Source organism: Nerophis ophidion, linkage group LG15, assembly GCF_033978795.1.
Source record: "Nerophis ophidion isolate RoL-2023_Sa linkage group LG15, RoL_Noph_v1.0, whole genome shotgun sequence".
Classification (NCBI taxonomy): Eukaryota; Metazoa; Chordata; class Actinopteri; order Syngnathiformes; family Syngnathidae; genus Nerophis; species Nerophis ophidion.
In genome coordinates, this window is record NC_084625.1 from 35,255,561 (window position 1) to 35,271,588 (window position 16,028).

Sequence of the window (16,028 nt, forward strand, 5' to 3'; positions counted from 1 at the left end):
CACGTAAGCGATGATATTACAGATCGTTGATGCCTCAGGCCATACTGCATCAAAAACCGACATCAGTGTGTAAATGATATCACCACATGGGCGCAGGAACACTTCATAAAACCACTTTCTGTAACTACAGTTGGTTGCTACATCTGTAAGTGCAAGTTAAAACTCTGCTGTGCAAACCAAAACCCATTTATCAAAAACACCAAGGAATGCCGCTGGCTTCGCTGGGCCCGAGCTCATCTAAGATGGACTGGTGAAAAGTGGAAAAGTGTTCTGTGGTCTGACGAGTCCACATTTCAAATTGTATTTGGAAACTGTGGACATGGTGTCCTCCGGAACAAAAAGGAAAATAACCATCCGGTTTGTTTTGGGCGCAAAGATCAAAAGCCAGCATCTGTGATGGTATGGGGGTGTATTAGTGCCCAAAGCATGGGTAACTTTTTCTTTAGGGCTGAATTTGAAAAGCAATTTGAGCAAAAAAATATAAAGAAAATATTCAAAATGTTTTCACTAAACATGTTGGATTTGACTTTCGGGAATCATCACCTGTAAAAAATTGGACATTGCCATTTCAAAATCCATCCATACATCCATTTATTTTATACCGCTTGTCTGTTTTGGGGTCGTGAGGGGTGCTGCATGTAACATTTAAATTTAACAAGTTTAACCCTCTTAAATCATGTATAATGGATGAAACACAACAACAATGATGGTCAAAATAAAGAATTATTTTTTTCTCCAAGAATAAAATGGTCAGCCTTCATCTCCTCAATATTAGTTCATATTTATCTGCATTATATGTTTGCCAAAATGTCATTTTAATTCAGCGTCGCAAAAACTACTGAATGCTCATGGCTTCATTTATTATTTACAAAGTTATGAATAGGAGAGTAATAGAACAAAATCAACCTCACATTTTTAGTCAATATTTTCACTACTTGGATTAATCATGTAGCATACAACTGGCTCTTTGCATTTTATAAAATAAAAATTCCAAATCAGAATTTGACAATTAGGGGCCACATTGGAAATATAATAAATAGTTACATGTTGAACGTATGACTAGGCTATACATAACAATAATAATAATACATATTAGTAAAGAAAAAAATTCAAAATGTTTCCATGACCTTTTAAAAAAAATAAAAAATAAAAATTCCAAATTAAAATTAGACAATTAGGGCCACATTAGAAATATAGTAAATCGTTCAATGTTGAATGTTACACAATGATACTAATACAATTACTACAAAATAAGTAGCTATTCGTCACTTTTAACACAAACTTAACATAATGATTGTTTTTTTATTTAAAAAAATGTAAACTATGTATTTTTAATTGTATTCTGCCTTATTTGGAAAAAGATTACTCTCTGACTATTATGCAATTTGGCTACAGATGTCGCTGTACGTGCCTAGTTTTTGAAGTGGTGATGGAATAATCTATAAACATACGTATGACTACGCTGTACATAATAATAATACATATTAGTAAAGAAAAAAGATATGTTTATCATGCCCTTTTGAAAAAATGAAGGACTAAACATGTCGAATTTGGCTTTCAGGTATCATCACATGTTAAAAATTGGACACTGCCATTTCAAAATGTAACATTTAAATTCAACAAATGTAACCCTCTTTAATCATGTATAATGGATGAAACAACAATTATTGTCAAAATACAGAAACAAATTACTGTACGAACAAAATAGTCAGCCTCTGTCTCCTAAAGGTTAATTAATATTTATCTGCATTATATGTTTGCCAAAATTAAATTTTAATAGAGCGCCACAAAAACTGTTGAATTCTCATGACTTAATTTATTATTTACAAAATTATGAATATGAGAGCAATAGAACAAAATCCACTTCAAATTTTAAATCCATATTTCCACTACTTGGATTAAAAACATAGCATACAACTGGCTCTTTGCATTTTATAAAATAAACATTCCAAATTAGATTTAGTGAATTAGACACATTACAAATATAATAAATAGCTGCATGTTGAATGTTACACAATGTTACTAATAAAATTACTAAAAATAAGCAGCACTTTTGACACAAAGCTGACATAATGTTTTATTGTTTTAATGTACACTATATTTCATTTTGTTTTATTCTGCTTTGGTTTGAAAAAGATTACTCTCTATCTATTATGCAATTTGACAGCAGATGTCACTGTACGCGCCTAGTTTTTGAAGTGGTGTGATCCATCCATCCATCCATATCTACCGCTTATTCCCTTTTGGGGTTGCGGGGGGCGCTGGCGCCTATCTCAGCTACAATCGGGCGGAAGGCGGTGTGATAATAATTTTAAAAAACATACGTATCACTAGGCTATATACTGTATAATAATCGGAATCAGAATCAGACATACTTTATTAAACTCTGAAGGAAAATTATAATTTTCAGCACCATCCCATTCAAGGTCAGACAAACATTAAACAAGTGGGGGGAATGGGAGAAAAAAATAAAAAATAAAATAAAAAAATAAGTTTAAGCCTGGGCCCCAGACTGAGGCCAAGGGAAAAAAACAACCCAAAGCCATAGCACACATTCCTCTTGCTTGTGTGTAAGAGGGAAACATCAAACATCAAAGAAGACAAAGGACATTAAAGACATTAAAATAGCAGAGCTGATGCAACCAGTCACTTCTACATACAGCAAGGAATAAAAAGTAAAATAAACATATACACTGTGGTGGCCTCTGCGGTGTTCCACACCATCGTCTGCTGGGGTGGAGAGAGCATGACCAGAGACGGGAGCAGACCCAACAAAGCAACGAAGAGAGCCGACCCCACTCTCGGCCGCCCACTAACGTGGCCAGTGTCCAGTCCGCATGGATGAGCAAGGATACGTTCAAGGAAACTAAAGTGTCCGATACCTGCTCATTCAGCCAAGACACTGTGAAGCTTGTCCGTACCGGCGCTCAGTGCCAGCTCTGCAGCCCTGTCTCTTCATCTGCATCTCCTCCAGTCCCTCCAAACGGACTCTGGTGTGGCAGAGATCCAGCAGCTGGTCTCCATGGCAAAAAGGCTCTCCGGGAGGCAGATCCAGAAGTCCAACAAAAAAGCACCGCAGAAGTCACGAAAGTGCCACCCCTTGTCACACAGTCCCAAAGGGTCCCGTACCAAAAGGCAAAATATATATATATATATACATAAAAAACAAGAGGGAAACATAAAAGGATGACAAGAGTACAGAGCTCCTGCCAACAGCAGCCACTACAGCGGCACCATCTTGGGGAAAAACATTCGTATTACTAGGCTATATTTATAATAATAATACATATCAGTCAAGAAAAAGTACAAAATGTTTCCATGCCCTTTTGAAGAGATGTCAAATTTGGCTTTTCGGGTATCATCACCTATAAAAAAAAATTGGACCTTGCCATTTAAAGATGTAACATTTAGAGTTAACACATGTGACCCTCTTAAAACATGTATAATGTATGAAACACAACAAAAAATATGGTCAAAATACAGAAAAAAATTACTGTAAGAACAAAACAGTCAGCTTTTGTCTCCTAAAGGTTAGTTAATATTTATCTGCGGTAGAAAATGGATGGATGGTTGGATGGGTGGATGGGTGGATGGCTGGATGGATGGATGGATGGATAGATATTTGCCAAAATTTCATTTTAATACAGCGCCACAAAAACTAATGCTCATGACTTCATTTATTATTTACAAAGTTATTAATATGAGAGCAATAGAACGAAATCTGCTTTAAATTTTTAGTCCATGTTTACTACTTTGATTATTATTAATAATATTAATATTAATAATAATAATAATAATAATAATACACCTGGCTCTTTACATTTTATAAAATAAACATTCCAAATGAGAATTAGAGAATTAGGGCTACATTAGAAATATAATCAATAGTTACATGCCCCAATGCAGCAGAGATAGGCTCCAGCACCCCCCGTGACCGCGAAAGGGACAAGCGGTAGTAAATGAATATATGGATGGATGTTGAATGTTACACAATGTTACTAATATAATAACTGCGTGGCGCAGTCAGAGAGTGGCCGTCCGCAACCCGAGGGTCCCTGGTTCAATCCCCACCTAGTACCAACCTCGTCATGTCCTGAGCAAGACACTTCACCCTTGCTCCTGATGGGTGCTGGTTAGCGCCTTGCATGGCAGCTCCCTCCATCAGTGTGTGAATGTGTGTGTGAATGGGTAAATGTGGAAGTAGTGTCAAAGCACTTTGAGTACCTTGAAGGTAGAAAAGCGCTATACAAGTACAACCCATTTATTTATTATTTATCATTTAATAAAACTATTAAAAATAAGTAGCTATTTGTCACTTTTGACACAAAGTTGACATAATGATTGTTTATTTTTTCCTTTAAAGAAATATACACTATATTTCCCGTTATTTAGTTTATTCTGCCTTGGTTTGAAAAAGTTTACTATCTATTACGCAATTTGACAGCAGATGTCGCTGTACGCGCCTAGTTTATGAAGTGGTGTAATAATAATTTATAAACATACGTATCACTAGGCCTGAGGTTCTCAACCTTTTTTCAGTGATGTACCCCCTGTGAACATTTTTTTAATTCAAGTACCCCCTAATCAGAGCAAAGCATTTTTGGTTGAAAAAAAGAGATAAAGAAGTAAAATACAGCACTATGTCATCAGTTTCTGATTTATTAAATTGTATAACAGTGCAAAATATTGCTCATTTGTACTGGTCTTTCTTGAAATATTTGGAAAAGAATATATAAAAATAACTAAAAACTTCTTGAAAAATAAACAAGTAATCCAATTATGAATAAAGATTTCTACACATAGATCTGGATTCATGAACTTAATTCTAAACATTTCTTCACTAAAGATTTCACAAAAAATAAATCTTTAACATCAATATTTATGAAACATGTCCACAAAAAAATCTAGCTGTCAACACTGAATATTGCATTATTGCATTTCTTTTTCACAGTTTATGAACTTAGTCATATTTTGTTGAAGTATTATTCAATAAATATATTTATAAAGGATTTTTGAATTGTTGCTATTTTTAGACTATTTAAAAACAATCTCACGTACCCCATGGCTACCTTCAAGTACCCCCAGGGGTACGCGTACCCCGTTTGAGAACCACTGCACTAGGCTATACAAAATGATAATACATATTCATTGCATATTTTTGTGTGTATTTATAAGAAACATGTCTTAAATTTTCAATATAAATAATGTGAGCGAGCGGGGGAAATGTACATATTAATAAGGTGTACACTTGGTCCGCATTGATATATTATTGTAGAAGATGCGATCTTCTTGGAGAAGCAAGTATGCATCTGTGATGGGTGAGAAGTGGGAGGAGTCTATTGTGATGACGTCTTATCTTCAGTCGGGAGTCTCTCTCTCTCTCTCTCTCTCTCTCTCTCTCTCTCTCTCTCTCTCTCTCTCTCTCTCTCTCTCTCTGGCGCTGGCGCGCTCCTGAGTGTCCAGTGGGTGAGAGGGGGGTGACAGCCAGGCTCTACGGACACACGGTGCTCGCCTCCGGCAAATGACGCCCACCATTCATACCTTTACACTGAGCTATTTTGATCATATAGACATCACATGAGTGCACGGAGGAGGGAGGCTCACCTCCTCCTCTACGGCTTTTTGTCCCACTAGTCCATCCTCCATCGACGGCGTCGCCATCCGTCCCTCCTCCCTCCTTCGCCGCGGTGCACAATCTGCCCTTTTCCCTCCCAACCCAGCTTTGCATCTGAATGACGGGCGGAAGGTTCGACTTCGACGACGGTGGCACATATTGCGGGGGTTGGGAAGATGGCAAAGCCCACGGACACGGCATCTGCACCGGACCCAAGGGCCAGGGCGAGTACGCGGGCTCCTGGTCGCACGGCTTCGAGATAGTCGGCGTGTACACCTGGCCCAGTGGGAACACCTACAAGGGGTACTGGTCCCAGGGCAAGAGACATGGGCTCGGCGTGGAGAATAAGGGAAAGTGGATCTACCGCGGGGAGTGGAGCCATGGCTTCAAGGGGCGCTACGGTGTCCGGCAGAGCCACAGCACACCTGCGAGATACGACGGCACCTGGAGCAACGGGCTCCAAGATGGATATGGCATTGAAACATACGGAGACGGAGGTAAGGAGACATGTCACTGCACATGGTGGCGCATTGCACATGAACGCATCATTTGACAGGTTTGCTTGCAAGCAGAAATTGAGACGACAGTCACACGATATGTAGAAAACGTGTATTTTCTGTATGAACTAAAATATGACATCTAATCAATGCATTGACCAATCAGGTGTTGGACTTGGCCAGGGCAGGGGTGCCCAACTCACTTTTGGAGGGCCTCTTCACCATTATGGCTACCCTCAGTAACAGTGAATATACAGTATATGAATATAAACTTATAATATCATTGTTTCACAGCTTGCATAGGCAACTCTTTTATTCATTATATTGTTTTACTAACAGACTGGTGGATAACTTACTTTGAAATCGTAAGTCAATTAGATATTACGTATTTATTTTTGAGAAACAAATAATGTATTGAACATTTGTTGTATTAGCAGATAATATTAATGTGTGAAACGTAGGCAAATACATGCAAAATTGAAAGAACAAATACATCGGTCCAGAAAGTCCTATATTATTTCCAGCCTTTCCCAGCCAGATAACCCCCCACCCACCACCCACCCCACCCCAAAATTGATGTGGCGGGCCACGTAACATTTATGTGGCAGACCACATAAACTAATTTGGTGTACTACATGATGTTGTGGGCGACGTAGGCCACATAAATAATGTGATTGGCCACAAAAAATTGATGTGGCGGGCTACATCAACTAATGTGGCCGACCACTTTAAATGAAGTGGTGGAACAAATTATGTGTTGTGGCGCACCGCATAAAATGACACGGTGCACCATGATAAATAATGGGTGGATAATATTAAAAGACACGGCATGAAATTATTTTGCGCACCGCATTAAATGATGTGGCAGACCGCGTAAAATAATGTTGTAGATCACATAGATAGATGTGGCGGACCACATTAAATAATGTGGTGGATTGCACAACATGATGTGGCTGACCACAAAAATATGTGGCAGAACACATAAAATGTGGCTAAATTATGGGGTGCGCCACTTTAAATGATGTACCAGGCCAGTTCTGGCACCCAAAAATGCCTGATGCAACATGTACCAATACGTTTGTACGTGTAGTCTATAATTCATGGTTTGGGTCGCTTATTTTTAGGTGGCCACCACCCTGGCAGTGTAATGGTACACGCTGCCGTCTTTGTGCAGATGCTGCAGGTTTGATTCCCGTCCAGGGCCCCAACACCTAGCCATTGGAGATGAGCCAAGTGCAGATAAATGGGAGTGTTGGTTCAAGAAGGTCATGGGGCGTAAAACTATCCCAGGTCAAATATGTGATCGACTTGCTGTGTTGGGAAACACCAAAAAAAAAAAAATTGTTGGTGTAGACCATTAAGTTTGGATACAAAGTCCTTTCAGCAAGAAAGAGTTTGTACAAACACAAATGTCACTTTTTTTTTCTTTTTGAAAGCAGTACTTATTATTGTTGTTTCAGTGCCGATTAATTTGTACACCTCTGCTTTTGAAACACAAATGATTTGGTCCAAACAAATGGATGAACAAACCTGGAAGTAGCCCAAAACAAACACAATTCCAGCATTTCTGTTAGAGGAATTTAGTTTGGCTTTTTGATGTTTGGCTCTCGATTGTAATATCGAGAACAAATATTAGTTCTGTAAAGTGCTGTGGTCTTGTCGGTATCTACGAACCAGGAAGTATTTGCTAGCTAACAAATGGATGGACAAACAACCTGGAAGTAGCGCTAAACAAATACAAATGCAGCACTCATTTTTGTCTGTGGCAATTTAGTTTAGCTTTTTGATGTTACGCCCGTGTTTGAAACTCTGAGATCAAAGAGTAGTTCTGTAAAGTCCTGTTCCTGTGGTCTTGTCCATAGATCTGAACCAGGAAGTAGCCTGCTAGTCACAATTTAAATGGAAATATAATAACCTGGTAATAAGTTTTAAACAACAATGTGCTCCACATTTCCCTGTCCCTTTTTGTCGTTTGAGTTACAATTAATCAGTTTCACCCTTCTCTAAAATCAAAAATATTATGGTTAGTAAGTAGTAGTTAGTAAGTAGGGACGGCGTGGCGAAGTTGGTAGAGTGGCCGTGCCAGCAATCTGAGGGTTACTGGTTCAATCCCTACCATCTACCATCCTAGTCACGTCCGTTGTGTCCTTCAGCAAGACACTTCACTCTTGCTCCTGATGGGTCCTGGTGAGCGCCTTGCATGGCAGCTCCCACCACCAGTGTGTGAATGTGTGTGAATGGGTGAATGTGGAAATAGTTTCAAAGCGCTTTGAGTACCTTGAAGGTAGGAAAGCGCTATACAAGTATAACCCATTTACCATTTAGTTGTAATAAATACTATAGTATCTAGTTACATGTCCGTGAACCAGGAAGTGGCCTTCTATCCAACAAATTGATGGACAAACAACGTGTTAGTACCCCTAAATTAACCTAATTGGGGCGCTTTATTGTGTTAGGGAATTTGATTTTCTCCATAGATGTCTGGGTCATGATGGAAATGTTACCTTATCCCAGGATATTGTAGTGTCGCCTGTTATCGCCATCTTTCAGGAACTAGGAAGTAGCTTGCTAAATAACAAATGGATGTTTTATGTTGCCTTCTGACATGGTGATGTGTTTCGTGATCCAAAATGCAGGCATCTTGCAGGTCATTTGAGTTTAAATTCCAGTAAAGAGATGTGCCGCTGGGAAGAGCATGTGAAGCTCAAAGGCAAAACCTAGCATCGCATAGTAGCATGAAATCTTATAGTAGCATAGAGCTAAACAGGAAAGCATTCAGTCGCGTGAAGTGAACAACAAATCTGCACCGAAGGCAGGTTAACACTGGCATATAAAACTGTTTGATTAGCGATCAGAAGCAGGTTAGTCTCCTGATCACTAATCAGAGGCAGGTGAGTTATATCAGCACCCCTAGCGACCAGAGGTAAACAATGAAGAGAGCACTAAAACAAATACAACCTCAAACGCAGGGAAACCACAAAAAAGGCAAAACAAGTCAAAACCTGTGTGACAGGTCTTGACAGTTTTTGAATTTTGAACCATAATGGAAGTGTCCTTCCTGTCTCGTCGTTTAATAGACTTCCCCACGAACCAGAAAGTAGTCTACTAACAACTTTTGTGACCTGCGAAAACAGTGCTAGTTGAGGTTTGATGTAAATCAAGGAATGTAACTTGTGCTGTACTTCGTGCACACAACAGGCAGACGTCATGTTGCTGTTGCTGGTTATGAAACAAGTGGCAGCGTGATATTTAAGCGTCCACATCACAATCATAGGTCTTATGTAGCTGCATGAGTGCCACCCATATGATGCGGACAGGGCTTTGGGGAAATCAGCTGATCCGAGAGGATATAGAGAACATCTGGCTGTCTGACCTAGCAGCGTCCTGATCAGTTGATCTGCAGGGTCGCCAAATTGAACCGCAGCACAGCACCAGCATGTTAATCTCTCACTGTTCATCCATCTAAATTTCAGCCTGGCCCATGGATCGTTTTCCCTCTGAAAGTGAACATTATGGTTAATTGCATTGTGTTGGTCGGTGAGCAGCGGATCAGCGAGCTTGTTCCTATTATCAGGGATCAGGTTGGTAATATGATGCCACCGAGGAGCCACTAGTAGGCAGAGCCCATGCCGATCGGCATCAGCAACACCAAACGGGATTAATGAAGCATTCCCCTCATTGTGTGACTCATAGCCGTTCCCTGTAGTCGGAGACAAACGCATAGTCGTGAATGTGCCTACTGTCAGTGGGGGAGTTACTGGCTGCCTGAAAATAGGCTGCGAGCTCAGTGATTCACATCCCCAGTGATCCTCGGTATCTTCATCAAACGACTTTGTTGAGGTTCATGCTTGAGGAAACATTCCAGTTGATGTGACATATTTCGTAGCAGTGAATCTTAGCTTCAATTAAAATTAAATTCAAATGAAATAAGTATTAAGATCGTTAGAACGAGATATATTTACATTCATATACCTTTTATTCTGTATTCTCCTACAATGACAAGTGTTTCCCGCCAGGTCAGACTGCAGGCAATGGGCTGGTGGCGTAAAATGGTGCCATTGTCCAATTTGCATAATTGGCTTTGCCTCAAAACTAAGTATTTGTATGTGTACAGGTAAATTTGAGCTTTTTGGTTTGTGTCATGAAAAAAAGTTGTTACATGATTTCATTAGTTTGTACCTAAAAACAACATGAAGTTATTGACTTAGTGTATAGGTGTTGGTTTCATTTTGTCCTGTAGAAAATAACTTGCATGGGCTGTTAAAATAAACAACTGATGTTTTCCGGGGCTCCATATAAGTGTGGGTTGATTTTTAGAGATGTCTGACATATTACCATATTTGATGAACAAATACAGATTTAATGTGCTGCCTTGTCTGCAGTGGTATTAGGTATTTGGCCATCTACTGTACAGAGTTGGAATGACAAGCTCCACATACATTGTAAGCTTGGGCAAAAGCGCAAAGTCTAAAAATAAAAAATATAATGGACATTTAATCTTTTTTGGGTGGAAAACATTTAATTAGGGCAGGTCACCACAAATAAATGCATGTATGGAAACACTGAGTGAAAACAATACCATTAACTGTACAAAGTTGGAATGCCATGCTACACAGACAGTGTTTGCATATTTGGCTTAAAGTTCAAAATAAAATAAAAAACATTGGACCCCAATTCTTTCTGTGGTGGTGACAATTTAATTGTGGCAGGCCGCGATAAATGAACAAATGTATTGAAACTGAGTGACAAAAATGCTATCTGCTGTATGGAGTTGGAGTAACATGCTACACAGACAGTGTTTGTATGCTTGGGCGAACATGCAAAATTAAAAAAAAACAATGGACACCAAATCTGTCTGTGCTGTTACAAATGTTAGAATGGCCTTCTACCACAAATGAATGCATAGAAACATTGAGTGAGAATAATGACTTACTAACATTCCGGTAAAATGACTACAATTGTTCATTATCTCATGTAAAGTGTGACCTTTCTCAGTATGATGCAGTTCTAACTAATTGGAAGCAGTGTTATGTTGAATGTGTTGTTACTGTACATGTGCATAACTTTCTGACTTATGTACCCAGGCACCTATCAAGGCCAGTGGATGGGCGGCATGCGTCACGGCTACGGCGTGCGCCAGAGTGTCCCGTATGGGATGGCGACTGTTATCCGTTCACCTCTGCGTACATCCATGGCTTCCCTGCGCTCCGAGCAGAGCAACGGCACCGTGCTTCAGGACCTCTCCTCCCCCGCAGACACGCCCACAGGCAACCGCGGTGGCTTCGTGCTCAACTTCCACTCAGACAGCGAGGTCGTGATGGGCAAAAAGAAGGGCCTCTTCCGCCGGGGCTCCCTCTTCGGTAGCCTACGGCAGCTACGTAAGTCCGACTCCCGGACCTCCATCTCCAGCAAGCGCAGCTCGGCACGCAGCGACGCCACTATGAGCCGCATCAGCTCCAGCGACGCCAACTCCACAATATCCATCGGTGATGGTGAGCTGCAGGACGAGGACCTTCTCCTGGAGGACCACGTGGATGCCACCACCACCGAGACCTACATGGGAGAATGGAAAAACGACAAACGCAACGGATTTGGCGTTTCGGAGAGATCCAACGGGATGAAGTATGAAGGAGAATGGCTGAACAACAAGCGCCATGGTTATGGCTGCACAGTTTTCCCAGATAGCACTAAAGAAGAAGGGAAGTACAAAAATAATGTGCTCGTGCGTGGAATTAGGAAGCAGCTGATTCCTCTAAAGAATCCCAAAACCAAAGAGAAGGTGGATCGGGCAGTTGAGGGAGCGCAGAGGGCTGCAGCCATCGCCAGAAGCAAAGTGGAAATAGCTTCTTCTAGGTAGGAATTTCTTCCTTATTTTACACCGTCAATGTCTTCTGACAACGGATGTTGGTCTGATCAGAGGCTGTCAACAGTTTTGACCTTCGCCCATCTGCGGCTTTTATGTGGTGACCCCGATCATCCCTGCAATAGTTTTGGTTCTATTCTCTACCCATATCTTTCATTCCCGGTGTGTAGTGCGTTGCTGTCTGGTTAAACCCACAACCGTGCTGCTGGTGTCTCGCTTGCCAAATAACGCAACCTGCAGCCCCTGCCAAGTGTGGCTCTGATGTGGCATGTGGGCTTTGACAGGTGGATGAAACGTGACCTTTTTAAAAAAGCCTCAACCCCTGCTGGGGACACAGCTCAATGAACACAACATCGCTTTGACATCCTCTGCTTTCAGTGCCTTGAGTTGTTAGGCCCAGGACCTCAACGTGTACAAGCTATGGGAAGGGAAAATATAATGTACTGAATGCTGGGTGTCAGTTTAGTTGATTTTATTTACCGTGCACCCGGAAAGTATTCACAGCACTTCCCTTTTTCCACATTTTGTTATGCTATAGCAGGGGTAGGGAACCTATGGCTCTCGAGCCAGATGTGGCTCTTTTGATGACCACATCTGGCTCTTAGATAAATCTTAGCCGACGCTGCTGAACACGAAAAGTAATTAATAATTCCGCTGGTAATCACAGTGTTAAAAATAACATTCAAAATATAAAACATTCTCATGCATTTTAATCCATCCATCCTGTTCAAGAAGTCGCATTAACGGTAAAAAGTATTTGATTTATTAATGGTTACCTTCAGAATAACAATGTTATTAAAAAGAATAGGAGATGCACGGATTTAGTTGTTGTAATCAGGGAAAGTCCAAATAAAAGAGGAGGCGTAGAATTCCCTTGTCAGAGCGTGGGACGACACTGTACAAGGGTACAGGTCTACGCGTTTCTCCTCATTGAGCTAAATTGAATCCAGTCTCTGTTTAATTTCTTGCTTCTTGTCTGTTTAATAGATGTCATCAGTGTTTGAACCTGACAGTTGTATTCAGTGTTAAAAATATTATACAGCTCTCATGGAAATACATTTTAAAATATTTGGCTTTCATGGCTCTCTCAACCAAAAAGGTTCCCGACCCCTGTGCTACAGCTTTATTCCGAAATGGAATAAATGCATTTTTGCCCTCAAAATTGTACTGACAATACCATATGATGACAATTCGAAAATGTTGCTTCTTTTAATTGCAAATTGATAAAAGAAGAAAAAAAAATCACACATACATTAGTATTTACATCATTGGTTTAACACTTTGTTTAGCACCTTAGGCCTTGAATATGATGCTACAAGCTTAGCACTAGGGTTGTACGGTATACTGGTATTAGTATAGTACCTCGATACTAATGAATCCTATTCGGTACTATACCACCTCTAAAAAGTACCGGTCCCCGGTTGTGTTTTCCACTCCATTTGCTGAATGCCGATTTACTATATATATCTCGATATTTTTTCCGTAAAGTAAAACAATACACAAAACAGTCCTAGTTACCTGAGATACTAAGTATGTCATTATTATGACTGAGAAAGTCAATATTTTTTACTTTCTAATTTACTAAATCAAAATAATGACAAAATAATGAATTACTAAGTCAAAATAATGACTTAATAAGTCAAATTAACGACTTACAGTAAGTAAGTGTTTGAAAAATAGAGTAAAAATTGGGGCCACATGCTGACATATGCTCAACTCAATCGGGCAGAGGTCAACTCATCATGCTTAATTTATCACAGCATTTGGGAAGCCTGTAGTTGATTAATGTAAAGCATCCAAACAACAGAAGAATACGGGATTATTACATTTTAACAGAAGTGTAGATAGCACATGTTAAAAGAGAAAGTAAGCAGATATTAACAGTAAATGAATAAGTAGATTAATAATTAATTTTTTACCACTTGTCCTTAACAATTTTGACAAAATAATAGAATGGAAAATGACACAATATGTTACTGCATAGGTCAGCAGCTAACTTAAGAGCCTTTGTTTGTTTACTTACTACTAAAAGACAAGTTATCATGTATGTTCACTATTTTATTTAAGGACAAACTTGCAATAAGAAACATATGTTTAATGTACCCTAAGATTTTTTAGTTAAAATAAAGCCAATAATGCAATTTTTGTGGTCCTCTTCATTTAGAATAGTATCGAAAAGTACCGAAAAGTATGTAAATACATGTTGGTACTAGCACCAATACCAAATATTGGTATTGGGACAAGGCTACTTCGCACATCTATCATTGGGCAGTTTCGCCCATTCCATTTTGCAGTACCTCTCAAGCTCAATCAGGTTGGATGGGAAGCGCTGAGTTTCATCCAGGATGTCTTTGTACATTGCTGCATGGAATAATAATAATTAAATATATTTTGGCAATCTTGAAAACCACTGTACATTATGTTGAAAATACAAAAACGGCAGCACAACTAACACACATTGGATTACACAAAGAGCAACTACTTATAAGCAGGCAGAAGTGTCTCCGACCACATTGTGCTGAAATTGAACAGTGTAAAAATATAACATTTTTACATTCAATTTTACCTTAACAGTATAATGATGTAAGGCCTTCAATTGAGTCATGAGTCGAAAGTGAATACATTGTGCGGCCCAGCCTTACCCATGCACTACTAAGTTTTAAATTGAGTTTGAACAAAAATAAATTAATTCTATTTTGGAATAAGGCTGTAACCTTACAATGTGGAAAAAGCGCTGTGAATACTTTCCAGATGCACTGTATATGGCACCAATTCAAAAAAAGAAGTTACCGCAAGGTGCTTGAGCAGGTCTATAACCACAATCCTGAGCACCACATTAGCAAGCTCTTTGGCGATGGAGGTAAAGAAAAACTCCCTCTGGGGAAGAACCCATGCTGTGTAGCTGTCTGATTTCAAGACAGAGAGTAGCTATAAAGAGAACACTGGATAGATGGGAGGGATGAAAAAACAATGGGTATAATAGTTATCGAATCAATATCAGTAATAGACTAGTACTGTAATGACCGGTGTTTGAAAAAACGATGTTACATATTTTATACATTTTCCAGTAACGAGTAATCTAAAACAATTACTTTCATGTACGTTACAAGGCTATAACCAATATGTTTGATATAACGTGGCACTTTACTCTTGATGCAGACAAGACAGCTTTCGAATCCATGCAAGTTCCCATCAGGAAGTAGCTCTTTGCTAGTGCTAGCGGCAGCCACTGCTCGTACGCACACACACACGCGCGCTACTACTACTACTACGAGGGAATAATGAACATTCAATAAAGTGACAAGTATCAATAATAATCCAACAATACCCTGTTTCTGGACAAGGACAGACACAGCCACTGACAAACGAGCAATTGCTTTATTACGTATCAGTAACAAAAAAAACATTCCATATGCGCTGCAGTTAACAATCTCCCCCCCATTCCGCAAACTACCAATGCGGCGCAAAAACAGCCAATGAGAGCACCCTTGCTGACATCTCACTTCATTTGGCAACAGGCACTGCTTTTCAAAGGCACACACCCGCACTCTTCTCTGATAAAACATATTTTAACTGCCTACACCAGATATATGAAAGTTTAAAAAAGTAACACAATAATTATTATCCCTAGTCATTAACTGCGTTATTTAAAGAATAATTAAATTAATTTTGGGGGAAAATAATGAGTAACTGTAATTAACAATTTTTTTAAGGTGAATTGCACTTTTTTAATTTTGCCTAGCGTTCATAATCATTATGAGAGACAAGAAGACAAAAGTTTTTTTTTTTTCTTTTTATTATGTAAAAATCAGCTCGTTCCTGGTGGCTAGCAATGCAGCTAATGGGAGCAATCCAATTGAGACCTAAATCACTCTAAAAATGCATTTAAAAACCATCAACAATACTTCATTCACATTCCTTAACCTGTATAATAACCAAGCTGGAGCGACAATATTATTGTAAGACCGAAGACTGAAGAACACTTTTTTTAGCCTTGGAACGCATTGGCGTGCTACGGTATTAGCCGTAAATGCTAGCTTCGGAAAGAGGTAAT

General features: G+C 39.5%; 1 protein-coding gene across 1 annotated transcript in view; it reads left to right on the forward strand.

Annotated features, from left to right (window-relative positions):
- Positions 1–5,444: 5,444 nt before the first annotated feature.
- jph1a (junctophilin 1a) overlaps positions 5,445–16,028 on the forward strand; it is a 107,313-nt gene continuing 96,729 nt past the window's right edge. The window contains exons 1-2 of the mRNA XM_061922075.1: positions 5,445–6,111; positions 11,196–11,964. Of these exons, the coding sequence (XP_061778059.1) occupies positions 5,733–6,111; positions 11,196–11,964 (1,148 nt within the window). The 5' untranslated portion in view covers positions 5,445–5,732. The remainder of the gene's footprint in view (positions 6,112–11,195; positions 11,965–16,028) is intronic.